A 16,513-nucleotide genomic window follows, 5' to 3' on the forward strand; every position below is an offset into this window, starting at 1 on the left:
CAATAGTAATCTATAATTCTGATGGTAATATTACTATAGCTGTGTAGTAAAAGATTTGGGATAGTGCAGTAAGATGGTTTGAAGTGTATGCTAACAACCATCCTAGTACCATTACTACATGTTTTGTGCCAAATACTACAGGATTTAGCACGTATGAGAAGATAAAATTTTACTAAGAAAACTCTATCACAACTGAGAAATAGCCTATTGGTTAGTGCCATGTGGTAATTTGAGTTGAAAGTCTTGAGTTCTATTCTCATTGAATGCAAAATTTCCTTTATTTTTTTCTCTCACAAAAAAGAGAGAGGTGGAGGGGGATGGGGAGAAAAAAAAAGGAGAGGGGGGGGGGGGGGCGATCAGAAGGAGGGGAGCAATCGGGAGAAGGTGGGGTAGGGGAATCGGGAGGAAGAGGGGAGGGGGGTATAGAATAGTTATTTTATACCCCAGGTGTAGAATAGTCTTACCATATATATATATATATATATATATATATATATATATATATATAGACACACACACATTTTTTCTCTCTAAAAAAAGAGAGAGGTGGAGGGGGATGGGGAGAAAAAAAAGGAGAGGGGGGGGGGGGCGATCAGAAGGAGGGGAGCAATCAGGAGAAGGTGGGGTGGGGGAATTGGGAGGAAGAGGGGAAGGGGGTATAGAATAGTTATTTTATACCCCGGGTGTAGAGCTCTAACTCCTAAATATAACTCCAGGAGTTGAGTCTGGAGTGGAATTGTGGAGCTGCCTAAACCCAGCTCCACAACTCCAGTACATTTTGTGAGAGAGCTCCACCCAACTCCACTCCTAGTTTTGGTGGAGCTGAAACTGTTTGGCTGAGCTCCAGCTCCAGAAGGGGTGGAGCTGGAGCTAGAGCTGTGCCAAACAGGCCCTATGTTGAAAAAAAGCCCATAAAAATCAAGTGAAATTCTGGACTGATCCGACTATATATATAGTAGGTCTAACGTCTCCATACTATTTGGTTTTGGAGTGGCCATAGTTAGGACGTTGGGATTGGCTCATTTTGGTCATGAGACCACCACGGACGGGAGCACGCAGTCGACAGACATATGCTGAATCGGAAATGCCTGGACGAATAATTGGGTTGGGCGTAGTTGCACAAATCTCGAGACCGTGTTTTCGTTAGTCATTTTGATTGAATTGATCTCTAGTTTGATGAGCAATGACAACAGAAATTTGAATGATGCATGGTTCTTGTGGGGGACATGGACATACGTATGTATCATTATAATCCAAATCGAGAACGGGATGAACTATGACATCCTGATTTTTGTTTTAGTGATTTATAAATTATTTATAGAATTTATACTAAAGTTTAACTAATTTACTAGTGAAGTAATTGTGGGAAATAAAATTTCCCAAATAAAATATGTGGGAAATAAAACATGCAGGATGGGGCATGCGGGAGGGGGTATAGAATAGTCTTACCCTATATAATAGAATAGGGCAAGAGCTCACGAAAGGGTTTACTGCAGTTTCACCATGATATTACTGGCAAATGTGCAGGACACCTAAAAAACGTAACTTTGCCTAAGGACACTCTAAAAATCTGGTAATTTATTGTAGGGCACTGGACACATTAAAATATAATATCCATCTAAGGATGAGAGAGAAACCATATAAAATAACATTTTACCCATATCTTCTTCTCCCTTTTCCGGTCTTCTTCCGATGCTCCTCTCGCTTGTGCCCCCTGCTGTGATTGTAAAGGAAACCATGGGATGTGTGCATCAACGCCGCATCGCGTGTGAGCGCGAGCGCGTAGGCGTGGGTGATATGCACGTCCCATGGGTTCTTGTACCGTCGCAGTAGGGGGATGCGTGAGAGGAGCATTGAGAGAAACCAGAGAGAAGAGAGAAGAAGATAAGGGTAAAACTGTCATTTTATGTTATCTCTCTCATCAATGGGGTGGATATTATATTTTAATGCGTTCAATGTTCTGCAGTAAATTACCACACTTTCAGAGTGTTTCCGGACAAATTCACGTCTTTGCGATGTCCCATAATTTTTCGGAGTGTCCTTTAACAAAATTTGCCATTTAGATTAGATATTTGAGGAACGTAGATTGAACTTGGTTTCCATCAGGGAACTGCTCGTTCGGCTCGGTGGCCCATAAGCCCATTGGCCCAAATACCTCCCCCTCTCCCCGTGAGAGGGATCCCTCTTCTTTCCCCTTCCCGTCTTCGTCCCCGTCGACGGCGACGTGCGTAAGACGCCGCGCCACCGTACTCCGGTTCGTGCCGCGGCCTCGCCCACGCCTCCCATCGGAGCCCCGGCCCCCTCCTCTCCTCCGGCTCCTTTGCCCCGATCGACCGCCGACCCACAAGAGGAGTCCGTGCCGTGGGTGTTCTGGCGCGGTGTATCTCGGTGCCGGAGGAGGCCTTGAAGCTCCGGCGTGAGAGAGAGAGAGAGAGAGAGAGAGAGAGAGAGAGAGAGAGGGAGGGAAGGGAAACCCGGACGCGGCCCGGCCTCGCCGCCAGTCGTGGCGGGAGCGGTATCCTATCCTATCCCCCCCTTCCCCTCCTCTCCGTAAAAAGCTTTTAAAACCCCAGGCGGCGATCATCATGCCTCGCCGCAAGAAGCATCCCCGGTTTCGTGGCACCCTTGGAACCTACAAGTTTCGACAGGCTCTTCTTGGCGACCCCGCGAGGCACAATCGGTTCAGCGTACTCGAAGCAGAAGCCACCGACGACGATTCGTCGACGGAGCCAAGCTCCAGGATGCAAGACATTGAGGACAGCTGCGGCAACCGATCAACTCAGGACAATTCACGGAGAGAGCTGGTGACGGTTTGTCATTACTTCTTTCTCTTCTCTGCATCCTCATCTTGTACTTATAAGATTATAATTTGTCTGAATTTTTCCCAGCTAACCACACGCAACCCTCTAGTTCTAATTGTGACCACGTAATTGCTGGATTTCTCTTTCAAATCAAGAAGCTCACGTGCGTGTGCAGCCGCGTTTCACTGGACTTGATGTCCAATAATGGGCGGCTGATCATTACGACAAATCACTTGCTCATACCTACTTGATTAGGCCTAATTGACTGTTTGATGTCGAAAAAGAAAAAGCTATTACCATTTGCAATTGGTTAGATCAACCATTACAAGACAGGCCACCCTGCCATCATGCCATCAGTCTTGAGCATTCTGTCTTTTCTCTGCCCTAATCTAGCAAAAAGTATATTGGTTGACTTAGATGTTGTTTTCGTTTCGGAAATTGGAACTGCAGTGGTAAGTTTAAATCCAAATACATTTGCTTGATCGCCAAGATCATAATCTATGTAACTTTATTTGTATTACATAGAAGCCACATCAGCAAAGAAGGGGTAAAGTAACAGGGTATTGTGATTGTAATACTAGTGATACATATGCTAATGGATCATTTGCTTTGTGCCTGCTAATTTGATTGGAGACATAATTCCGGACAATATGTGCTTACATTTGGAATTGGATTGTTTTGTGTCTCTGTGTGTGTGTGTTGTGGGGGGGGGGGGGGGGGGGGGGCATGTGCTTAGATGAGAAAAAACGGTGGTAAAAATTATGGATGGGGTCATATTGTGTGATTTTAGTGAATTGCTGGCTTGTGATAATGTTTTTTTTTTCTTTTCCTTAATGACAAAGTTCTCTACTTCTTTTGGTGGTATATCATCAAATTTAGTATAATGAAATAATGAATATTAAATAACATAAATGCTTTCAATTGCCACAGATGGAGGATGTAGGGAATATGAACCCTTTGTTGAGGACATTGCTCGAGATGGTCAGCGAGGAACAAATTTCTGAGATTCCGCGGCATGGCCTAGAAAACCTTCTTTTGGTAGCTATCTATACCACAGTGAAATTTAACATATTGATGATGCTTATGCTTTCTTTATTACCACATGTATGCTCTTTCTTGAGATGGAAACGTATGTCCAATCTTTAGAACATGTGATGCTATTTACTCCTTTTTTAGTCTTTAATCTGGCAAATATATTTTAACTTTCACATTGACAATATTATCCATATATGACTTCCGTCTGTATAATTCTTGTTTAGGGTATTGGTGAAGGAATGGGTCTTCATCTCGTTGAAGAGAATAACTTTCTCTATGGAGCTTTCACTTTTGTCGTGACTTGTCCATGGTACTTGACATTGATATTATTTTTTTTCCTTTCAATAAATGGTTTTAAGTTTGCTGAACTTTATGTTGTTGTGTCACAGGATTAAAAAAGATACAAAATTGCTTTCACGTATACTTCTCCGTTTGTCAGAAATCTGGAGCCAACCTGAATGGGAGACAAATCTATTGGATTTTTTTAACAATGCTCAGTTCAGGACGTCTGTGTACAATGTTGTTGCTTTTTTTGAGAATGAGCTCACCATGTGCACAGCAGAAAATTATGATGGAATCAATCATGAGAGAAAATTAAACTATTCAACTTTGACTACTCTTATTCCACTGTTATTTCCCCTACTCTTGGAGGTAAAAAAAATAACCTAAATATCTTTTCACAAATTGAGATCCTAAAGATATACTAGAAGAAATAATCATTTACAAAATTGTTTCTTTCAGCTTCTTCAGTATGTGCATTCACTCTGGACGGATGAAGTTGCTTCTAACATATCAGAAGAACTTGAAGGAGCTAAATGTATTATATGTTCTGAGAAGCTATGTGGTATTGTTGAAGAAACTACTGAAATTCAGGACATGAATGAGGAAGAGTTGCTGGTAGATGAGATAAGGGAGTGGCTAGAAAAAATCCGCCAAACTGGGTATGTTTTTCTTTCTTGGACAACATGCGGGAGAACTGCATGCCATTTCATTATAAGTAGGAGCAAAGAAAACAAAGCAGCAGACAGGGACAATGCTATGCAAAACACACCCACCACACACAACACCCCTACACTTCTTTTCTATTACAAGACAAGAAAAGCTGCAATCACGACCATAGTCATCATCATTCTCAGGATTCCTATCATCCTATGCAAACGACCATTGGAGCAGGTTATGAGTCCTTTAGCTGCAGCCATACACCACTAAGCTCCTTTCCTGAACCACCGAGTTAACTGAGGGAGCAACATCATTGAAAACAGTCACATCTGTGCTTCCACAATTCCCATGCAACAAGCGTGATTGGAGAATTCTTGCCCTTCTTGAGATCCCTAGGTACCTTCTTAACTGTGGCAGACCACCAACCAGGAAAACGGTGTAGCCGCGGAGCCCAAAAATCCAAGCCGAGGCCATTGAGAATGGTGTGCCAACCCTGCCCCAGGCAAACACACAAGAGATTAGGATGAGCTTAATTTTCTCGTCAGTCTGACCACATAGGAGGCACGAGGCCGGGTTAGGAAGTCCTTTCTTGGCACCTATTAGGAATAGCCAATCAAAGAAAAAAATTGCCCCGTAGTGGCAACCATGTCTTCCAAATACAACGCCATGGTGCAAACCTTATAGATTCCATAAAAAAATGCCTCGTAAGCAGACTTGTATATGTGCTTGTTCCAATAAGTTTCCAGGTGTGCTAATCTTGCTCTTCTTCTTGTAACTCAATATCACCCATCAAGTCCCATAGATGCAATACTGAAGTGGACGACAAACCTTCTGCCAAGTGACCAAACAATAATCCTCACTTGTTTTCTCCTATCTCTTCCATAAGAAGACCCTCCTCTTATCAATATATTTGATGGCCCATTTAAGGAGCTCCTGTGAGCACTACACGAACCATGATGTGGCGTCCAACTTGATGAGAGAAGCTTCCCATCCTAGAAGATGATCAACCATCTTATCAATCAAGGGGAGGAGCTCGGCCTTGGTAGGCTTTTGGATAGAGATATTCAGGGATGAGATGGGAAGCTAAATCCTCCTCCTAACATTGGATAGGTCATAGGTGTAATTGAGCTCTTAGAGATATTTGTTTGACTCCAAAAGCATCTCCAAAGACCTCTAGAACAATCCTAATTAAAGAAACTATCTTGCGCTTTGTTTCGGGATATGTGGATGAATGCATGTTATACATTATAGAAATGATAGATGTATATGTTTAAAGAATGTGAAAATGATATGGAGATAATGATTTGAAATTACTTGCATATTGAGTTCTAAAAATACAACAAAATTGTAAATGGCGTCATGTTTGCATGATTTTAAAATACTCTAGATAATAATTGTTAGTGGGTGATGATGTGGCACACTTGCATGTTAAGCTTTAGGAGTTAGTGAGCATAAGTATATAGATAGTATAGATATCATAGACTGTTGCACCCTTCCTGCTTTAGTTAGCACCATTCCTCCACTTAAAACTCTAGTCCGATCCATAGTACCTTAGCAATGTATTCACGAAATATAATGTGAAGCTTCATCTCATATTCTAACACACAATAATTTAAGGATATCAAGATGTGGTGGTAAGGCGTAATATCCCTTTCCAATGCATTTTGTAAGTTATAGCTTCATTTGAACATTGTGTTATAATGTTGGTTCGAGGAAAACTTTGAAAGTTCAAAGTAAAGAAATACTTTGATTGTCTACGTTATGTTTTTTTTGTAATTTTGTGTTCACATAAATGTTAATTTTACTTTGTAGGTACAATGTTATAGGTATGTGTGCGAGTCTTGAGGGAGCATTTTGTAAACTTTTGGATAGCTTTTCTGTTTGTGGCACCTTACTAAAAGATGTAGAATCAATGGACTTTCGTCATTTGACCATGCTGATTAAATATACAATTGTTCCATTGGTAAAAAGTTGTCCTCCTGATCTTTGGGTGGAGTGGATAGATATGCTTCTACCACCAGTGTTTCACTACTGTGAAGAGACACTATACAGTTCATGGTGCAGTCTTCTGTATAAGGATATAGTGTCGGTTCCTGATAAATTCTGTGAATCTTTCTCAAAAGAAATGGTTGAGAAAGCAGGAAAGGGACTTCTTTCTGAGTTGACTCGTGAAGCATCATATTTGCTTGCCGCAATGGCACTGCCAGAACAAAATGGATCTATTGTCAGCACAGCAGATTTGGAATCTACTTCAAGCTCGCTTGTTGGGTAAGATGGATCAACTGCAGCTTACAACGACAATAGTATATTTTGAGATTTTGTGCAGTTATTTTATTGTATTTTAGAATATAAATAACACTTGAATTATTTCACATGTAGGTATCTTTTATGCCATGATAACATTAGATCTTCAATACTAAGGTTAATCAATTATATCTTTGGCTATTGGAAGGATGGTGAAGCAAGGATTATAGCTGCACCATTTTGTCATAGTTTGATCCAACTTGCTATTGCTACGCACAATGATGAACTTCTATATTTTGTTCAAGATGATATACTTCCAAAGATTGTACAATGCTTAACCCTCGAGCCGAAGTCAGATAACAATGCTCTTTATCTTCTTTGTGAAGATGCATACCATTGTATGCAGAGCCAGGTAATTCATTAGCATGCAATTCTTGTACTCCCTCCATTTTGGCAGCTGCCATTATTTGTTATCTGGGTTGATATATGTGAGTTCTATGCCTTTTGTAAGCAATGTCATATTAATATAATTATTAGTATTGGGCAATATTTATAGTGCTTATATTGGCACATTTGTTCTTTTAGGCCAAGGAACTCATTTACTCAACTCAAGCATTTTTTTTTATTTTAGGGATCAGCACAGGAAGGTGAATGCAATGGAAACACTGCAGAAATATTTGAAGATTGGCTGTCAAAGCAAATGATAGTGGCTCGTTATAAATACACATCTTCTGATGAACTTCAAGACATGGTGTGGATCTGGGAGGTATTTCTTCTTGTTCTTCTATTTTTGGTTTTCTACCTTGATGCTCATGATTTTGAATGAATTTTTTCCTTACTTGACCAATATACATATATATTCTCCAATCAGATTGAAGAAGAATTTATAGCTTATCTTCATACCTATGTTGATATGTTGCACAAAGTGGATGAAATTGGTGATACAATGGAGGTAATTATTTATACATAAAAAATGTTCTTTCAATTAAAGAAATGCATAAGTGAGTTGTGGTTATAATGTTGGCACAGTGGCACATGTGTAATTTTTTTTGACCTGGTACACATGTAATTTGAGTTGGGAAACTGATACTTGTTGCCCCGCATTACTTTAAATCTTTTGTAAGAGTTAAGAGTTGCTAATTCCAAACTTTAGCACACACATAACCTAGATAGATCTGTACAGCTCCCAATCCTATATATGATTCAGAATTTAATGTGTTTTATCGTTGTTATATATGTTTTGTTTGTTTGTTTAGTCAGGTTATCATTTGAACTAATCCATACATGCGTACTGTCAGGGCCGTCCCTAGGGTTCTGAGGCCCTGGTGCGAAATACAAATTAGAGCCTTAAAATTTAAAAAAGGATATCTTGCACGCTTGCTGCGAGATTTTATAACTCTTTTATTACGAAATTGCTACTATATGAAATTGCTGATTGATTATAGTGTTGCTGCCATGTTGCTTCTGCGAACAACGGAGAGTGGACGAACTTCACACTTTAGAAATCAGTAATTGTTATTAGGAAAAAAAGAGGAGTTGGCAAAGTTGTAGCTGATAACAAAACAAAGTATCAAATAGTATAAGCATTAGGGATGGGATTAGGCCTTGTAATCTTTTGGGGCTTATTTTTTTTATCTGTTTCCCTGTAATTTGTTGCTAATTAGGCATAGATAAATAATACTAATTGTGGATTTGGGGGTCCTATTTTTTTTGGGGGGCCTGAACATATGCACAGGTTGCACCTGTCAATATACGGCACTGCGTACTGTGATAAAAGATGCTAGCATCAGAAAATAATATACTCCAATGGTTTGAATTATTCATTTTCTTAATGTTCAAACCACTGTGTTGCACAAAAGCCACTGCATTGCACTAATTTTGAAAATAAACTAATCATAGTTCACTTGCGCATTAGAAATTTAATTTATGCACATGTTTTCTCTATGTCTGAAAATAAACTAATCATAGTTCACTTCCGCATTAGAAATTTAATTTATGCACATGTTTTCTCTGTCTGAAAATAAACTAATCATAGTTCACTTCCGCATTAGAAATTTATTATGTAAAATCTGAAAGTTGCATAAGTCTGAAGTAAATATATATACATTTTTATTTTTGTGAGATATGTTTAGTACTTGCTCTGTATGTGTTACTGACAAAGAGAGTATTGAAGTACAATATGATAGTCTGTTTACCTTTTTTTAATTTAATAATCTTTTTACCTGTTTGCAGGATTGTTATCTTAGTTCTCCTATTAAATTTGTGTCCAAGCATGATACTGATTGTTGTGCAATTTCTCATGCATGGGCCATGTCAACTATGCTGTCAGTAAGTATATTGATGTGCTTGCAAGTATATCTGTGGGTGGGTGTGTGAGTATATGCGTGCACATTCTGATTATTTATTTTGGCTCTTTCTGAAGCGTAAAGTAACTTCAGTGTATTGCAAGAGAGAGACTGAACAAAAATACAAGTTTTTTTGTAAACTTATCACATTTAAACCCTATATTAAGGTACGTGTATTGTCCTGTACCCTTAGCAAGTTAAGATGGTACTACACCTAGCAGAAACACCATGATGTGTATGTATTTGGATGTTGTGCAGTGTTCTGGTTATGATGAGAGCGTGCAAGAACTTGTGGAGGACGATTCAGAGGTTTGGTCTGCACTTCCTGGATTTTGTAGGCAGGAGACACTTGAGGTAGGATTTTAACATGTATGCTAATGCTTAAATGCACTCTATTTGAATATTGGCCAAATTACTCCTCTTTCAGCTCTTCTGTAGAATATTAGATTCCTGGGAGCCTCAGTTCCATCCTCTGATACGTCAGGTAACTTACAAAAAATTACATGTTTTTTTCTATATTCCTTAAATTAATAAATTAAATGTGAGCTCATTATGCAGGATGACAAGGAAATGCTACGTGAAATAGCTTGCCTATTAACTTCTCGGGAAGATATTCATCATGTTCAGGTATACTTTACAGTTTTCATCTTCTCAGGAATATATTCATTTCGTGCAGCTATGCTTCACCTTTGAGTTATCATGTTCTTGAGTACTCATTGAAACTAGTGTTCTTCTCTGCAGTCCTTCCAGCCTGTCTCAAGCGACTTTTTGCTGCATCTACAACCTTATGCACAGAATTACATTGAGGTCAAGAACGCAAGGTCTGGGGTATGCTATACAATCCTATTAATACTAATGTCAAGCATATTTGTGCTTTTCATCGCAAAATTAACAATTCTGCTTAGATGCTATTCACTCCCTTGCATATATTGTTATGCTACTAGCTCCTAGCTGCTAGGCATTTTATTGTTGTTGTTGCTGGCTTCTCTAGAAGCATTAAGACAATCATAGCAGTAGCTTCGATGTTATTTGCTATGAAATAGTTTGTAGCAAATAATTTAAAATCACCATAAATCACCATATGGTCAAGTAGCATGTTCAGTTCTTGTTTACTTAGCAAGTAGCAAATCATGTATGGATTTGTTAGATAGCAATGCACAACATAAGGTTTGTACTTTGTAGCTGAGTCATATGTACAATTGCTAAAAAAAAATGGAGCTGCTAGCAAGTAAGATATTGTTGCCTTTACCTAATTTGGTAATAGCTGCATACTGATCTTTGTGGTTGCTAGCTAATAAACAGAACTTTATCATGTCTCTAAAACATTCACGACTTGTTTTGTTAAACTTGTATGAAACACAATGGTTCAAATGGAATTTGAACCAGACGCTTGGTTAACTCCTCACTATACATGGCAGATATCTGAACATATTTGATATTCTTTGTTAGCATTAAGGCATTTGCAAGTGGTTTGACTCGTCACTGTATATTCTTGTTAACTCCCCACTTCAAAGCATTGAAATTTTTCAAAATTTGGTGGTTGCATGCCCTTGTTACCATTTTACAAACAACATACCCTCTTCAGTTATATAAGACCCAAACATGTTTCAGTATTCAAACATGTTAGTTTTTTAGCCGAAACCATTGGATTGATTCTTCAATTTACTTTTGGTATGACCATGGTTTTGTAAGAACATACTTTATTAAAATATAGTATGTAAAGTTGAAATAATGAGCCACTAGTTTAGTCTTGCTCTTGATGTTTCAGTTTGGCCACCGTTCTTGTCCTGAAAGTGTTGTTTCTCCACCAGTATGACAGAGTAAAAGAACAAACTAGGTTGCATGAAGCATTTGATATACATTTGGCTTCTGGTGCATTAGATGATTTTGTCCGTCGGACTAGTTCTTCAAAGGTAGGGAAAATATCATAAACTTACTGTACGTGCAAAAACAGGACTACACATTCTGCTCAACTGTTTGTTATTTGTTGTACCAATGATTTTCAGGATGATTTCATTAATATTATTCTTGATGATGATATTTTGCGTAGTCAGTTTACAGATCTGGATTACGATCTCCTGAAATTGTCATATGAGGTACTATTTTCTTGACGTATTTTCATTTTTCACAAATTATTTCAAAAGTATTTTCATGAGAACTGTCCCTTACATGTTAGTGCCCTCTTACAGCGACGAGCTAAACTTCTCAGTAAGCAAGATCAATTATGCTTATATTGCAAACACATGAAAAGTGCTGTCATAAATTTACAGGTATGTGATCTATCTGTTCTGTCTTGCTTGTCCTTAATGTTCACTAAAATTATCTCAAGTTTTTTTTCCCTCAAATTACTACATTCTTGATGTTACTTAATCACGGAGTGAAGGTAATTTGTATCACTATATGTATTTAACATGCTATAGCACCCTATCTGAAGTGGCAAATATATAAGCTTGGATATGGTCTCATTACTAGCTAATTGTGATTGTATAAATTTTCAGCATAGAGATAGACTTGAAAGTTTGATATGTGAGCTTGAGGCAGAAGGTTTCTTCAGTGTGGATGATGATTCTATTGAATGGGTACTTATGGCACTAAATAGTGTTTTACTTTTGCTTTATAGTGCATGCAAAATCAATAAATGCTTTACCTAATTCTATGTTTTATTTTTTGTGTACTTGCATTTATAGGAAAACGAACACTTTTCAGAACTTGTGGACGAATTCAATGAGCATGTCTTTGCTGGGATTCACCTTCCAAAATATTATGTTATTCGTGGAATTATGGTCTGATCTTTTCTCATGCCTCACCATCGTTTGTCTGTTAACTAAAATAGTGAAACCTGATTCAATGTGTTAAATATCAGGATTATCGGGAAATGTTAAATATGAAGGATAGCACTTGGGATGATGCTTTCTCTGTGGTAGGATAAGTCATCTCCTTGAACTAGTAGATTTTCCTTGTGAAACAAGTCCTTATATTGTCATTTATTGGTTTGTTTCAGGTTGTTGATGGAGCATTCTGTAGATGGATGGAAGATCGTGATCTGGTATTGAAATGCGCACTTCTCACAATTTGCCTATTGGTTCTATTATATTTATTTATGTTTTATTCATGTTCGTTCATTTTGTCAGTTTTGGATGGAGACAAGATACTATAGCCATTGTTACTACGACATCATTCAAGAGCCAGTAAAAATGGTTAGTAAACTTACTCTGGTATTGATGCATATTAGCTCCATTCTCTTCCTTGCTCCAGAGAACCTGGAGACACCATTCTAAATACTGGCAGGTTTTGGTCAATCTAATTGCTTTGTCAATGAACTTCTTATTTTCATGCTAAGGAAACATCCAAATTCTAGAGAAAAAAAAGACATACAAAAAGTTAAACGAAACTAAGAAATCATGTAGCATGGTCTACCAGGAAACAAGGCATATACAGTTTCCTGCTCAGTTCTCATATTTTATTTTCATCTAAAATTCCGATCCCTGCCTAGATTCCTACTAGCTAATCGTTACATTCCCAAATATAAGCATTCTAGGATTCATATTTTGTATGCAATATAAGCATTTCTCAAACCTTTATTCCTGCTAAACAATCTAGAAATGCTTATATTTGGAAACGGACTCCTCACTGTTCAGAAATGCTGCCAATGAATATATCCTACTAGTTTTGATTCACATATAGATGCTATAATATTACTCTGCAGTAAAGTCATACATAGTGTTTCATACTCCTACCTTTGTTGGGCTAGATGTTAGGCAGAGCGTGATATGGTATTGAAATGTGCCTTCGCTGTGCAAATCCTTCCTGCTTGACATGTCATTGACCTTTAATCTAGCTTAAATACATACATGTGTATCCTAACATCACGTCACATTCTTTGCAATTAGATATGGAGGACTACAGGTGATGAGATGACAGTTGGACACACTACAAGGTAGTTTGTGATTTATTATTTTCCTTCTTTATTATTGTTACTTTTCGCCGTGTTTAGTTCCAAAATATTTCTTCAAACTTCCAACTTTTCCATCACATCAAAACTTTCCTACACACATAAACTTCCAACTTTTCCGTCACATCGTTCCAATTTCAACCAAACTTCCAATTTTGGCGTGAACTAAACACAGCCTTTGTATAATAAAGACTGCCGATCCATCTGTAAGAACTTGCTGATTTCCATGTACATCTTGATTCAGATTCTGCTCTTTTCTATTGAGCTAACCAAACAATCTATTATATAGACATGATATATTCGTATGCCAAGTCTTTGATTTATTTATATTATATTTTCCCCTTGTTTTCGTGTCGTAGAAGGATTATAGATGGCAACGGGGAATTCACTGCCGGGATGAACTAGACTTGGCTCAAGACTGCTGCAACACGAAATCAAGGAGTACCTGTCTGTCAATCTTCTAGGCCTCTAGGGCGACAATAGTAGGCATACAAAGTTATCCATTAATTTTGACAATTTGACCCTTTGTAAAAACTAATTTTACAAATGAACCATCATCAAAACTTATTTCAAAAATAACCTTTTTGTTCAGCGCCAAATCCTGTGGCGCTGAATTTAGACACCTCAGCGCCAAATAGCTCGGTGCTGAGTGTGCGTTGGCACACTGACTCAGCCTTTCATGGTGGCACGGTATTCAGCGCCAGGTGACGTGGCGCTGAGGTGTCTAAGTTCAGCGCCACACGACTTGGCGCTGAGAAAAAAGGTCACTTTTGAAATAAGTTTGGCGGCGGTTCATTTGTAAAATTAGTTTTTGCAAAGGGTCAAATTGTCAAAATTAATGAAAGTTATCAACCAAACTACCATGGTTCCAGTTTCGCACACCAAGTTTTGTGATCACCTGGAATTAAGCAGACCTGAATGCTTTTGATTAATCAAGTCACCTGTACCACAAACACACTTGCACACATGTATATATCCTAATTTTCATCATGGTACCAGGCTACATTTTGACAGAAACAGACACACCCACAACTTGCAAAAAAGTGCAAGCAACAGACATTGCAATGATGTTTTCTCTTACTTCTTTCATTTTTAGGGTTTGCTTGGACTTTGCCATCACAGAAAAATATTCCCTCTATTCAATTATAAATGGCACCAGACAGTACTCATATTTAAACTTGAACTCCTTGTTTTTTTTCCAAAAAAAGAATAAATCATAAACACTTAAAATGGTGCTATATCTAGACTAATATAAAAGGCACGAGTTGTTTGGTGGGATTAACACTGCGATTAGCGCTTCTCAATCCTTCTCTTCACCAAATCGCCAAAAAAAAAAAAACCGTCGCCCAGACCGCTCGCGCCTCCTCCTTTGCCTTCTGCCGTCGTGCCTCCTCCGCCTTTTGCCGCCGCGCCTCCTCCTCCTCCTTCCGCCACCGCGTCTCCTCCTCCGCCTTCCGCCTTCCGCCGCCCCACCACCTCCTCCTCCTTCCGCTGCCGCGCCTCCTCCTCCTTCTGCTGCCACACCTCCTCCTCCGCCTTCCGCCGCCGCGCCTCAACCGCGGTGCCCTATCACCAGGGAAGTCGCCGCCCCCTACGCCTAAAACGAGCTCGGTCGTCGTCACTAGCACACCAACCGTGCTACCCCTCCAAAGGTACAGATCCCTCCTCCCCCACCCCTTTCCCCTTTAATCTCTCCCCCATCCCTAATATCTCCTCTCTGCTCATCAGTTGCCCCGCCACACACAGCCGATCATCGGGGAAGACCTCGCTGCTTGGCACCTCCCCTCTGCCGCCATCGAATTGTCTAGCTGTATTTTAAAGTTTAGTTATATATAATTGTTTAACTCTATTATATGTTTACCAAATTGCGTTGGATTTTATTCAAATTCCTCTTGGAACATAAGGTCAGCAGCTGTCAGCATGTGCAACACGGACAAATTTATTTGGCCAATGTTAAATTCACCGGACATAATTTTAACAGAAATTTTATTTGTTTATCAAACTTTGTTCATTGAGAAAGGAGAGTGGTACTACCTCTAGAGGTTCCAGTGCAGGTACTACCTCTGTGTACCTGGAAGTTTGAAGTGGAGGAGATCTGGAAGTTTGAAGGTGTGCTGCTTCATTGTAATATATCATATGCGTATTTCTCAAATATATCTTTAATTTTTTGCTTGATTTTTTTTCCAGTCAGCACTCCTCTGCAGTAATTCATGGTCTTTGTATTTTTTTCAATGGATGTATGCTTGGTATTTTCTTTCGTTGGTGCAAATGTGTGAGCAAACACGGATGGTGATGGTATCCTGATGTCCAAATGTGAAACCAGCCAACCAGGTCATCACGTCCATATGCTTCTGAACATTGTATTGCTGATTTCAAGTATAGTCAATCGTTAATCCATATGCAGGATGTCCAGAAGCAATGCTAGGCTCAGTAAGAGGCATGGCGTAGCAGATGCAGCAGAGTTCTTGAGTTCACATAGCCTTAAAGCTAAAAGGTTTGGTACTTTCTTGTTTTCCTTGGGAGTTGTGGGGTTACTTGTGTGAGAATGATGTAGAGCAGTTAGAGTGAATTGCTTTTCTGAATTTCAAAATGTAGATCTGAACTTTGCTAAGTTACTCATGTATGACAACCATGGGCGAACCTGACATACACATGATGCTGCTTCGGTGGCACCGGGCTCCACCAGATTGGCATGCACATGATGCAACCAAGAATTCATGCTGACGGCCGTAGTGAAGGAGCTAGAGAAGTGTGGCCGGAACGCCTCCTACTATATCCTGAACGGTGGATATGTGTCTATATTGTCATTGTTCAGCGACATGGATTTTCACAAAATTTCAAAGTGATGCTGGAACTGACAATGTCTTAAATGCAATTGATCTCTATCCATATTATATTAGTAGAACTAACATTTTTGTCTTGCTATCAAGCTTCCACCGCAGCCTATTCTCACTCTCTGACCATGCCTAATGTAATGGAGTTGTCTGATTTTTTGGTTTATGGCTCAGGTGACTGGACGCTGACGAGGTAACAACTGTCACAATGCTTCTTTTTTTTTTTTCATATTCAGACATAAGGCAATGGGCAAGCATTTTGAGATAAACGACCCGTGCATTGTATGGAACTTTCAGGTAAAATCTTCCCTAGGTCAGCTTACAACCATATACCTTTTATTATCTCTAAGCTTCTGCAATGTG

The 16,513-nt window shown here is 39.1% G+C and overlaps 1 protein-coding gene across 2 annotated transcripts; it reads left to right on the forward strand.

The window, feature by feature from the left end:
• Positions 1–2,214: 2,214 nt before the first annotated feature.
• LOC127755619 (uncharacterized) lies at positions 2,215–14,338 on the forward strand. 2 transcript variants are annotated; one of them, XM_052281310.1, is made up of 25 exons: positions 2,215–2,810; positions 3,732–3,839; positions 4,061–4,146; positions 4,226–4,487; positions 4,578–4,777; positions 6,588–7,043; positions 7,155–7,431; positions 7,651–7,785; positions 7,891–7,971; positions 9,252–9,347; positions 9,442–9,531; positions 9,623–9,718; positions 9,792–9,848; positions 9,923–9,991; positions 10,106–10,192; positions 11,176–11,277; positions 11,371–11,460; positions 11,554–11,634; positions 11,863–11,943; positions 12,052–12,147; positions 12,228–12,284; positions 12,366–12,410; positions 12,496–12,561; positions 13,255–13,301; positions 13,676–14,338. In XM_052281310.1, exons 1-25 carry the CDS (start codon positions 2,586–2,588, stop codon positions 13,719–13,721), a joined length of 3,036 nt encoding a protein of 1,011 aa, XP_052137270.1. In that variant the 5' UTR covers positions 2,215–2,585; the 3' UTR covers positions 13,722–14,338. The 2 variants fall into 2 exon arrangements, with proteins under 2 accessions (XP_052137270.1, XP_052137271.1); XM_052281311.1 differs by having other exon boundaries at positions 13,679–14,338.
• Positions 14,339–16,513: the final 2,175 nt, after the last annotated feature.

This window comes from Oryza glaberrima, chromosome 11, assembly GCF_000147395.1.
Source record: "Oryza glaberrima chromosome 11, OglaRS2, whole genome shotgun sequence".
NCBI lineage: Eukaryota > Viridiplantae > Streptophyta > Magnoliopsida > Poales > Poaceae > Oryza > Oryza glaberrima.